The sequence below is a fragment of the Chelonia mydas genome, chromosome 8 (assembly GCF_015237465.2).
Source record: "Chelonia mydas isolate rCheMyd1 chromosome 8, rCheMyd1.pri.v2, whole genome shotgun sequence".
NCBI classification, from domain to species: Eukaryota; Metazoa; Chordata; order Testudines; family Cheloniidae; genus Chelonia; species Chelonia mydas.
In genome coordinates, this window is record NC_057854.1 from 16386356 (window position 1) to 16403397 (window position 17042).

Consider the following 17042-nt stretch of genomic DNA (forward strand, 5'->3'; position numbering starts at 1 on the left):
CTCTGAATTCCATCTTGCATCAGGGGAGCAATTAGTTTGGATCTCCTTATCTCTTTGGTGAAGCTGAAGCAAAGTGGTTGTTAACAGAAGTATTTTTCAATTTCAGCAACATTTTCCTTTATTTCTGGAGTTGTACTTAAATCTTTGTCTGAAAGATGCCTCAGATGAGCACTGCACACACATGTGATGTTTCAGGTTCTCTTCATTATCTTCTTTTATCTTCTCATCTTTGCTACATATGTAGAACTGTGACAAAGCTACATGCTTGAATTTTTGTTCACAGTTTGTTGTAGCTTTTACTGCTCCTTCTTTTAAGTATTCTATGATATGGGCAGTTCCTGATGGATCAGTTGTTTTTGTCAGATAGACAACCCCATTTTCTGTTGTCACACAAACACACGTTCCTGGATCATTGTGTACATTGGTCCACCCATCAAGACTCGGATTAACAAATTTCACACCAATGTTTGTTGCAGACTGTTCAGTCTCTTTCACACTGTATCCAGCAACCTTCCAGCAGTGTTTGCTCTGCTGCTTGGAGTGTAGCCTGGTTGTAACGATTGAACTATGTTAATGAACTATTTGTTCTGAACAAGATGAAAAGGAGAATTTGTTGCATAAATGATGAACCGAGCAATCTTGTAATCTGTGGAGGCTTGCTGGCATTTGTTGGTCCTGATTATGAACTCAGCCATGTTTTTACTGGATGTTGAAGTCTTCTTTTATTTTTTTTTTTTAATATAGGTAATTTACTGTCTGACATATGTTTAGTTGCAGCACAGCTGGTGGTACCAGTAGATGACAGAAGTTGTAGATGTTGCAGATGATGCAGATGATGGATGTTCATAACCTCTTATATCAAAGCTAGATCCGGAAATAAAATGGTGTATATATTAAAAAAAAAAAAAAAGTAACACTCAGTCACTGAGTATTATGCAGTGCACAGCTTTAAAAAGATGACAGAGTCTTGCTGTGGGGGTGCTCACCAGACCATCATCCCTTGCAGTGGGAGCTCTCTCAATGGCCATTGGCCCCGTCACTGCATTCCCTCTCTGAGCTGGATCAAAGATGTTTGATCTGTAACATTCTGCCTGCTGCTCTAGCTTCACAGTTGTTCATACTAGATTAAAGCTAGCTTGGGTATGTCTACACATGCTGCTGCAATCAAACCTCCCAATTGCAGGGTAGATATACCCAAAGAGACAGAGCAGCAGAGCTATGATTATAATTTGCAAATCCTGGCAGCTAGTCCCATAGCTGTTCAGCTGCCTCTCTCTATGTTAATTGGAGCCTTTATGTGTGAGTAATAAAACACAGTTTTACTCCGTGGAGAATGGGTTTTGAGTGAGTGCTACATTTAAAAATTTTTACGTAAGGATTAATCTCAGCTTTGGGAAATGGAGTCCCCCTCTTTGAGTCCAGCAGCAGGGGTGTCTCCACATTTTTTGTTAAAGAGGTCTGTAGCAATTTCAAAAATGTCAAAGTCAAATCTGAAGTAAAGTATTTATTTACCTTCTAGTCCTTTGTTTCTTCTTGGCCTGAAGAGGAGACTGGAAACAGACATCAGCACTTTCTTAATTTAGCTATTTATTGATTTCTCTCTTGTCCATTGTAAGCAACTACTTCTACCTTCAGTGCTACATGATGCTCAAAGGGGACATAGATAGTGGATTTGAATATCCATGCTACTGTGCCAGATGGTTCCCCCTCTGTCATCCATTTTATCTCAACAGGCCCAATACTCTTAGAATTTGAAAGAGCAGCCTTAGCAAAGCTCTCCTCCTTGTCTTCTCCAATCTTCAGAATAGAGGTCTTCAGAGGTAGCTGGCTGCATCCTCTGGGAGTTTCCCAGGCTTCAGTAGAGCAATCACTGTTGCCTGTCGCCAGCTTGTTGGCACTTCTCCGGTTCTGTGTACGGCAGTAAAAAGCTCCGCCAGCCATTCCCATCTCCCCAGATTCTTGAGAAACTCTGAAGGAATTACATCAACCCCTACAGCTTTCTGGCTTTTGGTTTCCAACAGTGCAACATTTGATCTCCTTGACAGAATATGGGGAAGAGAGTGGGGATTCCTCCGGGCATTGTTGAAGATTTCTGCGGAGTTCCCACTGGATCTCCTCACATGTAATCTTGTCTGTCGGCATCTTGCTGTTAGAAAGAAGATGAGAAGTAACAGCATTGCTGTCACCTTTGCTGAGCATTGTGTTACTGGCTGGGATCCTCCAAGTTGCCACAAAAGAGCCCATGCCTTACGGCTCGAATGGGTGAAATCAAGACTTTCAGTGGTCTCTTTCCACCTCTCCAGGCACGCCGAATTCAAGGACTCAAGCAGCGCAGTGGCTTTATCTGGGTTGCCGCTCTTTTCCTATTCCCTCAGGAGAGACTCGGATTCTTTTGTCCAGCAGGGGATGAAAGCCTTGTGGTGACCACACAGGAGGTACTTCTTAGTGGTCAATTTTAGGATGTTTGTAAAACAACTGAAGTTTCTAGGTATCAGGTTTGAGCCGTGGGATCTGAGATTCTATTTCTGAAGTGTAGGTTAATCAACTGTGCAGAAATTCCAACTTGGCTTTGGCACAGACTGCATAAGAGGCACGTCCAGGCCATTCTGGAGGATGATTGGGCAATGTTGGCTATGAGGGAAGTGGCTCAAGATGGTTCTTGTTGTGGCCAGTGGGACACATGCCCAATTATGGGTCACAAAACACAGGTCAGGGTTGTGATCCATTGTCCATCCGGTGAGGTGAGCTATAGCTCATGAAAGCTTATGCTCAGATAAATTCGTTAGTCTCTAAGGTGCCACAAGTACTCCTTTTCTTATTGTCCACCTCACAGACCAAAAAGATCCAGATTGCTTCAGATCATAGAGCAGGTGGAGGTCTTCAAGAGAGGCCCATTCTGTGATCTGTTCCCCGGCTGTGTCATTTAAGCAGTATCCCTAGTCTTCGTGATGGCTGTTAAAGTCACCTATGTAGATGGCCGGATGAGGAAGGGAAGATAAGATGGGATCAGGCCACATGATGCTGGTGGCTTGTATATTTTTACTATAATGATGTCCCTAATTCTAACCATGTTGATCTCTCACCCACTGGTCGATGATTCTTCCAAAACTTCCACATCCTCTAATCCATTTCGCATGTACACTGCTAGCCCATGTTTTGAATAGTTGACAGCAGTGATTTCAGTATTACCATAGATGTTATATCTGGCAGCTTTATCTTTTTCTTTCATGTGTGTTTCTTGGAGGGCCACAATGTCAACGTGATGGTCTTTGAGGGTCCTCCAGAGGTAATCTGCTTTTTCCCTGGACATCCCTTCTACGTTAAGTTGGTATATTCGGAGGACTGGCCCAACTGTTCTTTTTGGGTCCTGGAAAGGGCAGTCTGAGGAAGTATAATCATTGCTATGTTCACTGGGAAGTTGGTAAAATGTCGTCCAGTGGCCAGTTGACGACACTGGTATGTTTGGATTTGCACAAAACACAGAGCTCAAAAAAACCCAGCATTTAACAGAAGCACCACATAAAGGTTGTCTTGCTTCTGCTGTGCTGAGTAAATAAAGCATACAGAACCCCATGATCCAGCTGTGATCATTAAGAGCAGCTCACCATGCTATTATCCTGCTGTTACCCAGGGCTGCAAATTGTCTATAAAATGACTGTTTTAATCCGCTAAAATATGAGCTTTTGCAGGGCCAGGAACACTTTTAATTTTTGGAGTTGGTACACCAGGGAAAATACGGGGAGTGGGGGGAGAACGCTGTTAATAAAAAGGTTTGGTTTAATAAAAGAAGCTTATAAAATAGCAGAAAGATTACTGGGGAGGGTATTTTCTGAATCTTGTACGACTGGAGTCACCTCAGTGAATGGAGTGTAGGCTGCAAAACCAGATACCCTTCACTCTGTAAATAAGTATTTAGCAATCTGCAAAGGGTGGATTAGATGGAAAGGAAACAATATATATTTTGATATAGCACCTGAAAATTAGATGGAAAGGAAACAATATATATTTTGATAGCATCTGAAAACTTGTAGCCTCTTTTCTGCAAAGTGATCTCCAGTTCTGCAAAATTGCATCACTGAATTTATGAGCACAAGACTCAGTGATTATCTGATATCACCCATTGTGCAAACATTAGGATCAATTAAAATTTTTAACTGCAAGGCAAAATTATGGAAGATTATCATGGATGGGATGCTACACTTATAGGTTTAATTAAATTGGTTTATAATGGGTTCCAGCAAAATTAAAACCACACTGTCTCGGTTAAGCCTTATTTGATCAGAAGTTACATACATATTTGCTTTAAAGCATGTGACTGTTTTTTCTGTTTTGTTTTGTTTTGTTTTTATCGGAAGTTAATTTTCAACTCTCTGTGAGAAACAATAACACACAATACAATTAGTAGATACACAATACAATTAGTAAATGTAGTTTTTTTTCTTTTTTATCTGTTTGGGTTTTTTTTTAGTACAACTCCCATGCAGAGTGTTGTATCGATGGGAGATCTAAATGCAAGAGCAAAAGAAAGGAAGTTAAACATTTATTCTGATTAAGGAATTACTGTAGGGCAAGGCTAGTCATTAGCCCCACCATTTCAGGAGATAAAAATCCCTAATGGAGCAGAGTTGGGGACTAGCATCTTGTAACACATCTCTTGTCTCCTGGGTCAGGTGACCTAGAATACTATAAAGTGGGAGCTTTGGTGGATCCTACTTGAAGTGTCAGTCTTTCTTTTTGCTATGATAAGTTATACCAGTGTTGTTGTAATTTTTTCTTGTTGAATGGGAGGCTTTAGGAAACCTAGACTGAAAAGCATATATGTCTGAATCTTAGGTGGTCCACCCCCAGTACTTGGGTTCTGTACCAGATGAGTTAGTGACAAGCAGAAAGGGATGTGTGTCAGATACCCAGGACAACCATTGGTAGTTGGTCGCTCCTAGGGAGAAAGAGTAGCACGTGAAATGGACCAAGCTACTTGTGAGAGCAATTACGGCTTGGCACTTCTTCAGCTGATACACAAAGCAAAACGGTGTGAATGAATGTGTGAGTTAGGTATGTAGCTCTTGAAAAGGAGCATTCAGATAGGAATACACGTTCTGTCTTGCAGCCTGTCCAGCAACTTACTTACGCTCACAGGGAGCTTTTTGTTCATCAGGGTCTTCATCACTGGCCCTGACTTTGAAAAGAATTTTTGCAATGTGAGTAATCGCCACTTCCTGTTCCTTTACACAGTATGTATCCAAGTACAGTGGTTTTCAAACCTTTTTTTCTGGGGACCCAGTTGAAGAAAATTGTTGATGCCCGCAACCCAACGGAGCTGGGGATGAGGGGTTTGGGGTGTGGGAGGGGGCTCTGGGCTGGGGCAGCAGGTTAGGGTGCGGGAGGGGGTCACGGCTCTGGGCTGGGGCTGGGGATGAGGAGCTTGAGGGGCAGGACAGGCTTTAGGTTTGGGGGAGGGCTCAGGGCTAGGGCAGGGGGTTGGGGTGTGGGAGGGGGTCAGGGCTCTGGGCTGGGGGTGCGGGCTCTGGGGTAGGGCTGGGGATGAGGGGTTTGGGGTGCAGGAAGGGGTTCCAGGTTCAGGGGGGCTCAGGGCTGGGCCAGGGGATTGGGACAGGGACTCCAGCGGCTCCCAGTCAGTGGCGCAGCCGGGGTGCACTGTGGCCCAGGCTGCGGCCCAGAAGCAGCCAGCAGCAGGTCTGAGTCCTAGGCGGAGGCGTGCAACTCTCGCCTGGAGCCATCGCGCCCTCCCCCCCCAGTTCCCATTGACCGACGACTGGCCAATGGGAGTGTGGAGCCGGTGCTTGGGGTAGGGGCAGCGCCCAGAGCCCCGTGGCCCCCCTGCCTAGAAGCTGAACCTGCTGCTGGCCGCTTCCGGGGCACAGCGCGGCGTCAGAAAAGGTAGGCACTAGCCTGCCTTAGCTGGGCAGCACCACCAACGGGACTTTTAACGTCCTGGTCGGCGGTGCTGACCGGAGCAAGGCAACTCAGCGCCTTACGTGCCACGACCCACGGTTTGAAAAACACTGGCCTAGTACAGCAGTTCCCAAACTTTAGCAACCCCATTTTAATTTAAATTTTTTCACGGACCCCCCACTCAGCCCCAGGTCCCACTCCCACTCCACCCCTTTCCCCAAGGCCACAACTCTTCTCGCCTCTTCCTTTCCTCTTCCACGCCTCTTTCCACTCCTCCCTTGAGCATGCTCTCTCCCCGCTCCTCCCACTCCCTCCCAGTGCCTCCTGCACCCCACTGAACAGCTGTTCCCTGGTGTGCAGGAGACACTGGGAGGGAGGGAGAAAGGGAGGGAGGAGGAGTCAGCGAGTCCCGCGGACCCCCGGAGTACCCTCGCAGACCCCTGTTTGAGAAACGCTGGCCTAGTATATACAAGCTCTGCTTGAGCAGTATTTAGAGACAGGGCATTTGGTTGATGTGCTGTCAGTTGTGTGATGTAGAGGACTTGATTATCCATGCAGGTCAGCTGCTGTTGGTTGGTTTCCCCTGGATAAAGTTGGAGTAGAAAATGGAGATCAGCGTTTTTAAAGAGCCAGATATGTGCCATCCTCAGAGTGAAGTGTACAACACTTCAGCAGGTCGAGTTGAATTATCAGGCCACCTGAATTTTCATGGACATAAAGTGCAACAATCACCCTGGCACTTGTGTAGCCAGAGTATTAGTATTGGTCAAGACTTACATTGACCAAGACAGATCTTCAGCAAGGCCTACTTACTCCTGGCTTCCCAGCTAATTAGAGTAATTCAAATGCCACTTTTTAAAGGACTCTAAGCACTAACATTTACCACTGACCCTGCTTTTTGATACCTTCAGGAGAGATGCGACGTTAAAATAGCTGATTAAGGATTCTGTGTTTTTTGCATTTATTTTTAAAAATTAGCATGGAGGGTTTTTGTGTCACAAAACAATAAAGCAATGAGTTTTTGGCAGCTATTCATACTAGTTGGCAGCCAGAATGTTTTAGCTTTTGTACAGGGGTTTGGCTAAATCTGAAAGCACTATTACAGTTGTGTCCTGGCTGAGTGTCTTGCATTCCTGGAGGAGTGGGGAGTGAGGTGTTTTTGAAATAGCATTTTCTACAGTCCTAGTGTTGAGCAGCCTTTGAAGAGTTGGGGCCCAAAGAGCTAGAGCAGAAAATGGCACTGAAGTGTGTGTTTAATGCATTCTTGCTAGGGGAGCCCTTGAAAGAGTAGCCTTGAGGGATCCCCCATGCAGAAACCAATAGCTCCAAAAATGCTGCTGTTTCAGCTCATCCCGTTCAAAAATTCCATTCCCTTTAGGAAAAATGTGATAACTTAGTTTTCAGACAGCTGTGCATGGGAGTTACAAAGAAATTCACAAGCTGGTTGGCTTCACTAGACCCTGTGAACTGCCAGGCTATGGGGAACAGCTGCAGAGCATGCGGATTTAAATATACAGAAAGTAAAATTAAATAGATATCTATATGTCAACTTTCACAGCTAGCTGCTAAGAGTAAACCGGCCTTCTAAGCGGGAAGGGCATGAGGCTACGAGAATTACTCGTGTTTTGCTAATTAGCAAAAAAAAGCTTTGGTGAGGAGTAGAGGAAAGGGGGTGGAATTGGGGTGGGGATGGAATTTAACATGACACTGTTAAAGGCTGTTTCTTTCATTATTGTGATTCTGTGCTGATAACTGAGTTCCCCTCCATCCCCTGTTTCATAGCAACACTTGACCTTTCTTTTAAAAAAAACAAAAGAAAAACAAGCCCATCAAACCCCCATCCTTTTATTTATAGATATTTAACACTGTACCAGAGACACTACCACCAAACTCGCAGCTGCTGTTACTATCTCGTAAGAAGAGTACTGATTCCAAGCCTCCTTCCTGCAGCGAGAGACCATTAACACTCTTCCACACAGCACAGGCCAATGAAAACCGTAAGTATGTCAATCCTAGATGCAGTGAGTTGTGTTACAGTGCTGTACAATGTTGTGTTACAATGCTGTTATCTACTCAGAAGGTTTCTGATCACGACTGATGGGGCTCAGTTCTCACACCACAGGATACGATGCTCGCTCATTAACTTCAATAGGAGTGATACATAGCCTATAGTATGAGGGGACCCCAGGCTTCTAAAACATCATATTAATAGAGAGAGCTAAAGCTTGTCTAACCCCCGAGCTCTTACCCCAAGGACTTGACATTAGGCTGCATAAAAATAGTAGTGTAGAAAATTGATATCCCTTCCCCATCTCATTTAGTTTTACACTCATGTCTTCCATGACCCTCCATACTATTTTCTATTGGCTGCTTGGGATATATTAGTTAACTCGGAGCAGAACATCTGCAGCAAGGACAACCACCCAGTTCAGCCTTCAGAGAGATGCTTTTGGACATCAATAGACGTTTTCCCTTGAAAAGAAACAGAAATTTCAGCCATCAGGTTTTACATCCCTCCTAGGAATCCCACTTCAGTTTAAAAATCTCCTCGACCATCAATCCATTACTATCACTACTATTTAGTATTTGACTCTTTCGTCTAAGGATCTGAAAGTCCCTGTCCACAAGCCAAATGTCCTAAGGGCTGTTCCACTGGCACCAGTGATCCCATAGGGACAGTTCTGTGATCCCTGGGCAGCAGAACCCAAGATGTTCCAGGTACACCAATCTCCTTACCTGACACGCCCCCATGTACTCAAGGTGGAAGAGAAAGAGTAGCATAATTATGTTGGCTTTACACTACATGAGTTTCCCCCTGTGCCAAGAGAGTCCTCAAATGCCACATTTGGGTACCTTTCTGGCTGCTTTGCCTTAGTAGTGGCCAAGGATCTGGCCCTTAATCCTTAAAGGAACAGAGCTGCTTGGAGAATGTTTGTTTTATTGGGAATGAAGCTGCATGTTGCTGGTTTCTAATGCGTTAGCAGCCATGTTGCATTGCATTAGCATCCCTGGTTCTAAAGACCCAATGAACAAAGTGAAGATGGGTTGGTTGAGGAACACCTCCCCCCGCCACACACATTTTTTTAAGTGTCTGTTAAAAATGTTAGTCCTCTGTTCACAGAACAGGTTCAGCTCACCTAAAATGTCAGAGTTTAGACTAGGAAGGATCACCTCTGTATGGTGGTTCTACCTCCCCTCTGTGTGGTGGTTCTGCCTCCATGGCTCAATCAGACCGTGGCAACTCAATTCACACTTGCATCAGCACAGCTAATGCTGGTAACATCTGTGGATTTTTTTTAATGTGGTCAACTGTCTGTTGGAAAATGGGCTGAGAGCACTGAACAGCCTGTCATTTTTAGTGTCCACACTTGAAAACAGATGAAAAAAGTGGAGATGGTTCAGAGAAGAGCATCAAGAATGATTTGAATACTGCATTATATTGAGATACTTAAGGAACTCAATCTATTTAGCTCATCAAAAAGAAGATGAGATAAGGTGATCATGGTCTACAAGTAAGATCTTTAATTGGAGAGGGCTCTTTAATCTAGAGATAAAGGCATAATAAGAGGTAATGGCTGGAAATTGAAGAGCTAAGCAACTTAAAAATGGAAATGAGATGCACATTTTTGACATTGAGCTCAGTTTAACCTATGGAAAAACTTAAAGGATGTAGTGAATTTAGGGTGACCAGATGTCCCAATTTTATAGGGACAGTCCCCATTTTTGGGTCTTTTTCTTATATAGGCTCCTATTACCCCCCTCCCCCCGTCCCGATTTTTCACCTTGCTCTCTGGTCACCCTAAGTGAATTTTCTGTCACACAAAACATTTAAAATCAAAATCAGATGTCTGTCTAAAATATATGCTCTAATTCAGCCACAAGCTCTTATGCTTAATTCAGGAGTGACAGGATGAAGCTCTTTGGCCTGTGTTATGCAGATTAGATTAGTATAATGGTATCTTCTGGTTTTAAAATCTATGAACCTTTGCTTGCTACTGACCTTGGCTGCATTTGAACCAGATGTAGAGTACGTGGATTTAAAATAAGAGAAACCTGTTTTATTATCACATTTCATTCCTTACCATTTCCTGCCATTTATAGAGAATGTTCTAGCATCTTGTTCTTTTACTTTGATATAATAAGGCACTTCTATCACCATTTGAATGCTGTTTGTGGATAACCTGTATCATAGTACCCTGCAGCCGAGTTCTCATCCAACAGTCTTTGCACTGATTCCTCAAAAGCAGAAAGTTACTAGAAGCATGACCAGAAGAAGCTGGACATTTAGGAAAGACTCAACTGAATCCTTGTTTGCAATGCTTTTTTATCATAGATTGCAAGGGATTCTAGCTAAAGCAGTGTGAAATCAGACTTGGTGATGCATTATTTGCAATTGGACAGAAAAAGCGTGAAATGAGACTGGCCGAAGAGTTTAATCTGAAGTGGGTTTTTTTGTTTTTTTTTTTTTACATGAGGGAGACGATTGCAGAAAACACAAGATTCAAACCTCCCTTACGTGTGGGCTGCATTTCGGTTTTTTTCCATTGCCAGGAGGATATTTTATGTAGGATCTTGAAAAGGAAACTTGTGTATTTGATTTATTAATGGAAGCTTTATTATCTGGGGGAGCTGAACAAAATCTTAGCTGTCTGTTATGGGCTGTTCAAGGAGTGCTGCAGACAGAAGGAAAGTCTGCTCAACACAAGGGCATGTTATCATAACCTCTGGGCATGCCATGACTAAGCTACTGTACAGTTTATTATCCAGCAATCCAGAACTAGAACTTTTCCAGGTGTGGCTCTCCAAGTGCCCGCTGAATCAGACAGGCACTTTATAAAGTGACTTTTCTGCTTTCTGTATAACAGAAATGAATTTGTTCTACGCTATTTATTGTTTCATTTTTGGAGATATCTGGCCACCTAAACTATCACAATGAAGAAACCTTAACTTACACTGTTTAAGTGTTCAAAATAGAGTTTTGGCCTTTTAAAAAGGGGGAAAGAATTAAAAAACACCAAAAACAACTTCTCTCGCAACTTCCTCAGGTGAAACATCCTCAGTTCCCTTGCCTGGGAATTATTTCAATTTAATACATACTGGTAGTCCCCTTTAAAATTATCCAGGCAGTTGACACAGTTTTGATAGGTTCAAGGGCCTTATTTTCACAGGTTAGCCTCGGGCAGAAAGTGCTTGAAAATAACACGCTGCATGGTGGAGATGATGATCTACTAACTCAGAAATCTAGACTCCTCACTGCCTGCCATCGGTATCAGTTCAGTTAGGTCCAGGTACAGAATCTAATGAAATACAGGCCTTTCCAGATCTGCGCTGGGGGGAGATTACATTTTAAAAAAATAAAAATACTCTAGATAAAATAATACTACAATCTGGTGTGACTTTGGCCAACCTGTTTTTAAATCTTTAAATATGACTAATTTTCTTCTTAATGTATCCCCAGTTCAATGCTCTCTTAATGCCACCAGAATGGAACAGTCACACCAATTTCTCACTTCTGTCTTCTCTTCTGTGGATGACCCCTTTCATTACAAAGAATTTCCCCTCTCTCCCCAGCAAGCCTGACTGAATTTCAGAAACCTCTTGCATCAGATCATTACGTTACCTCTCGTAGGGTGTCTATGCTTTTGAGCTGGGGGTGTGATTCCCCGTTCGAGGAGACATATTCATGTGAGCTGTCATCAAGCTGGCATGCTAAAAATAGTGCAGTCGTGGCAGCACAAGGGGCAGGGGGCTAATCACCCTGAGAGCATGTCCCTTGGAGAGGTTAGCTAAGTGCTCAGGGCAGTTAGCCACTCCTGCTGCTGCAGCTATCTTCTGTTTTTTTTGGTGCACTCACTCAATGAGAGCTAGCACAAGTGCGTCTACTCGAGCTGGAATCACACTCTCTGTTCAACATTTAGACATACCCTTACTGGGAACCAATGGCGCTGAAAATGAAGCGACGGTATAAGCTCCCACCGTACTCGTCACTGTGCACTCTCTTGTCTCATCCGTCCTCATTTCCTTCCTGCTATGCTGAGATCTCTCTGAGCTATACCAAAGTGATGCTTTAAGTTGCCTATAACTACTGACCAGTCTACTTCTCCAACCCCAGACACTTCTTTCTTACAATACAGATAAGGACACTTACGTAATTGCATAAATGACAATAGATTTAGTCTCAATTTAGTGTAGGTAAGAACAGAAAATGGCTCCTAGTTTCCAGAAGTGCAAAGAACAGGGGGGATGACAGGTGGATAGATGTACCGGAGGTTTCTCACAATGGTAGCCAATGGTCCTATGCTCTAACCGCGTTGCCAGTGGCTTCTGCAAAAAACAGTTGGGTGTCAGGATCCCTGTGGCATTTGTCCTTGCCGATTTGTGTTAAATTGGTTAGTTACAGCAGCCTGGGAAGACAGTGTGGTTTAGTGGAAAGGTCACTGGTTTAGGAGTCAGGAAATGTGGGTTCTATTCCCAGTTCTGTCATAACCGGTTCTGTGAACTTGGGCAAGTCACATCACTTTGCTTTAATTGGTCTGTGATATCCAGGAGGTCAGGTGAGATGATCTAATGGTGTCTTCTGGCCTTGGCATCTATGAACCTCTCTGTGCCTTTGTTAACCTTTTCAGCCTTTCTCTGTCCTGTTTTTTTAGGCTGTGGACACTTCGACGTAGGGACTGTTTTTCCTGTGTGTTTGCGCTGTGATGAGCACAGGAGTCCGAATCTCAGCTGAGGCCTCTAGGCTCTACATTAATATAAGCCAATAATAATAATAACTAATAATACAGCAACATTGTAAAAAGTGGCTGTATTCCAGAAGTTGCTTTTCTGAGAGGCATAACATGCAACCCTCACATGGATAGGGCTAGTTTTCTAATAACTGTACTAGTTTTATGATGCTGTATTTACAAGAATGAAACCAGACACTGTTTTAAACCTACCCAATAATCTTTGAAACATGACAAAAAGAAAACATGACAAAGTGCTGTTTGTCCTCCGGGCAAGGATTCCTCAGCCCTCTATAATGTTTGCTGTCAGCGTGTATAGTGCACCTATCAGAAGCATGAACGTTAAAAATTTAAACACATACAGAAATAAATCCAAATTGACCATGTCACCAGTAAACTGAAAAACTTTCCACCTCACAAAAGATTAAGATTCTGCCCATTCAAGGGACGCTTGAGGAAACAATATGTGTTGTGCAGTGTGCTCTGCAAGTCAACAGATGGTTAGACCAAGGGGGTGGGGAGGAGGTAAGGAGAGAATTCAGGAATTGAAGATCCTCTGGTGAGCACTCCCTGCCCAGACATACAAGTTTAGGAATTGTTACCTGGAACATTCCAGGTGATCATAATGCCAGGCTGGAAAGAGAGAGAGAGTCTATGGTAGGCAGGACCCAACCCATGGAGGGCTTTTATTGATCAAAATCAAACCTTGACATGAAGCCAATGCAATCTATGAAGTGCATGTGTAATATGCTTCACCATTCATTAAGCAGGCTGGTATTTTGCTCTAGCTGAAGCTTGCTGGTAGTTTTCAAGGGTAGTCCCATGCAGAGTAAAATGTATTCCAGTGTGGAGCTAATCCAGGCATGGCTAACTGTAGTGACATCCACATCTGAAAGGAAATGTCAGTCACCTTGTCTAGTAAAGATGGAGAAAAACATTCTTGTGCAGTGCTGCTTACTAGACATAAAGTAGTAGCTGATGATTTAATATCCTCTGTTTGCCAAAAGCCGGGAATGGGTGACAGCGGATGGATCACTTGATGATTACCTGTTCTGTTCATTCCCTCTGGGGCACCTGGCATTAGCCACTGTCAGAAGACAGGATACTGGGCAGATGGACCTTTGGTCTGACCCAGTATGGCTGTTTTTATGTTCTTAATATCAGCCTGAGCTTGTGAACCCAAGTTACAGTTCACAGGCTTACCCACTCAAATGAAAGGACATCTGTCACCACCTCCGTCTCCCGTTGCTTCTTCGCCATCACCATATTCCTATCCAGATGCAGTTTAAGTTCACTAACTTTCATCCCAAACCCAGACTTGTCCAGACACTGGGAATATACAGTGACTGCACTGTATGGATCTGATGAAGAATATTAGAACATAGTAGAGACATTTTAGGAACAGCCACAAAAAGCCCTTAAGGATTGGTGCACTCCGCCCTGGTGCTACTTCTCCCTCTAATTTATCACACCGCCCCCTTCTTCTCTACACTGTCTGCATAATATTTCATTCATCTTTTAATTCCTACAGAGCATCCATCTATGCTAGAAAAAATAGTATTTGTATTATAGCCAGCAACAGCAAGCGATGGTGCAGCTGCTGCTAGTGTAGACAGGGTGGATTTTATCACTCTGAAATCTGCCTATCGTGAGCACCCCCTACTGCTAGCAGTGATGTTGGCATTACGCCCACCAGTGCAGCTGCACCATTGCCGGCCTGCTATCTGTTAAGTGTCAGATCCTTAAGGGGTCTTGCATTAATGTCATATGGACCGCATTCTCCTCTGTTATGCCAGTGTAAATCCAGAGTAGCTCCACTGAAGCCTGCAGGGTAAAATTGCTACTGAAAAACAAAGGCAATATGATTCAACAATTGGAGACCAAAAGAAATGCAGAAGTGAAAACATGGCAATGATTATACTTGAGATATTCTGGTGAAAGGTGCTGTATGTGCACACAGTGCTTTACCAAAGTACTATCCCCATTTTCCGGATGGGTAAACATGGACATGGAGAGGTTAAGTAACTTGCCACGGTCCACATCACAAAATCAGAGCTCAGCATCGTGTGCAGTCTTGGTTACAGGTCAGAATTGAAGTGTGTTCTCAGGGCTGTGTAGGAGATGCCCAACCACACAGTTTGCCCAGCATGGGCTTCTAGGTCTCTTTCATGAGTATTAAATTCACTTGCAAAATATTGTTAAACACAAATTAATCTGAATTTTCTAAAAGTACTTGCACACATCCAGAGAGAGAGGAACGCTGGATTCAAACAAATATAAACCTTGGAGAAATGTAGACCTTGATCTGGGTCCATCTCTTGTGAGCCCAGTTTGGTTGCAAGGCTACACATCTGGCTTTCCCCATACCCAGGCTGGCCTACTCTAGAACACCTTTGGCAATCCTGTGCTTTGAAAGGGTGTTCTGATTATTACAATAGCCCCAACTCAGGTTTTTGTGTCTCTGGTGGTCCTAATGTAATTAACTCAAACATGTCACCCCATCCAATTCCATTTATGTTAAATAAAATATACATTTATTTGCATAGGAGACCAGAATTACAAAATAACAGGAAATAAACCCATCTGGTTGGACACAATGACAAAGGTTCCAATCCAGTGTTACAAAGTGTAAAAATATTACCTGGAGCATAGATGAACCAAGTGTGTGTGTCTCTGAGCTGACAGATTGAGAGAAGCTGTTGACAGTCTTGAGTCATAGTTCTAGCATGTGTAACCCCGGTTTTCTTTTTGCCCTTGTCCATGAACCCTCTGTTAATATAGTCTTCATCCTTTTGAAGTGGTGATGAAGAGGTTACTCAATGCCATGCTCTATTATGGTTGTGACAACATTGTTTCTAAGTTATTTCACAGTACTGCACAGGATTTATTCCTGTTGTGTATCCAAGATTAACTTTTAATATTACAGAGGTGTTCCACTCATATTGTTTATGTTGGATTTCTGTTCTGTTCCTTGTTCCTCTGTGTACAAAAATATAGATGCACATTACAAGATTTTCCCGAGAATCCAGCAGAGATGTCTGATTGGAAGAGACTGGGAATAAGTGATTCATATAAATTCTCATTAGCTTTGTTGATAGCCTTTAGTACAATGCAAATGGAAAATCACTGCTTTGGAAAATTAACTGTGAAAGAGGTGTTCTCTATGATTTTTAGTCCATCCGAGGGACACCACCTCTCTTCATGATTACATTGTCTTTCATGACAGCAGAAGCAGCCCGAGCTCTGGGACCCTTCCACCTCGCAGGGTCCTAGAGCCGGTCATTAGCCCGAGCCTGAATGTCTTTACTGCAATTAAACAACCCCTTAGCATGAACCTGAATCAGCTGGCATGGGCCCAACCATGGGTTTTTCATTGCAGGGTAGATATGCCCTTAGAAACATTTAGGTGCTTCAAAAAGGGATGCTAGTGATTCAGTGGCACTATTCCCCCTGAGTCAGGACAGAATCAGTGCCTCTCTGGTGTAGGATGGTGAGGTGAAAAGTATAGTGTAGTGCTAGAGATGCTCTTTCAGATGAGACATAAAATGGAGGTGCTGAACCATAGCACTAATTCCAAGAAAAGATGTTAATACAGCCGGACGGAAAATGGACAAAAAATGTCTTAACATTTTCTTTGTTTATGTGAACATCTCATTATTGACTATGGAGCTACTTGGGAAATAGCTCTAATTGTTAATCTAGTACCATTTTAGGTAGTAGCATTTTCCCTAAATAATTTCAGTTAGGTAATCTGTTCTTTACTTTCTATTCTATACTGTTGCTTTGCAGTGTTCCACCCTAGTGGTGGCTGAATTTCAGGCATGGGAAAATTGATCCCTGTGTATAATTTTGAATGTTTATTTAAAGTGTGCATAGGGCTTTGGGATTTTTGAGTGTAAGATGATATTAGTGGCCTGAGATAACCGGTGAATGTTTTACTTACCAAAAATGTCCTTAATTAAAAAGTATTTGCATCATCAGAATAAGAGGAACTCATGTTTTATATTGTTTCAGCTTTAAAGAATAGTATAGGTGAAGAAACTTCTATATACTCCGTGTACTTCCCTGGGATCAACATAAAGACATAAGCTATTAATAGAAACTGTTCTACCTTGCAAAAGTCTGTTCTTTGCTTTCTAGCAACTTAATAGGTTTTACTTAATGATATTAATATATATTTGTTGTTGTTTTTTAGAGGAGACAAGGAACAGTATCATCAACTCGAGCCTGGAATCGGTCATCTCTTCAAATGTCAACAGCTTCCTCCACTCCAACAGCACTCTCCAACCCAACCTGAACTCGAGTGACCCTGACCTAGAAGTAATTAAACCTCGTCGGCCAAACTCGCTGTAAGTACAGTGATAATTAGTATGTCATAGGGTCTCTGTCCAGCCAACCTACATA

The 17042-nt window shown here is 43.0% G+C and overlaps 1 protein-coding gene across 5 annotated transcripts in view; it reads left to right on the plus strand.

Annotated features, from left to right (window-relative positions):
- ARHGAP26 (Rho GTPase activating protein 26) overlaps nt 1-17042 on the plus strand; it is a 316385-nt gene that overhangs the window by 229053 nt on the left and 70290 nt on the right. For all 5 annotated transcript variants that reach the window (XR_006292681.1, XR_006292680.1, XR_006292679.1 and 2 more), the window contains 2 exons: nt 7769-7910; nt 16834-16987. Coding sequence is in view for 1 of the 5 variants with exons in the window: in XM_043552848.1 (XP_043408783.1) it covers nt 7769-7910; nt 16834-16987 (296 nt within the window). In the remaining 4 variants the exon portion in view is untranslated. The remainder of the gene's footprint in view (nt 1-7768; nt 7911-16833; nt 16988-17042) is intronic.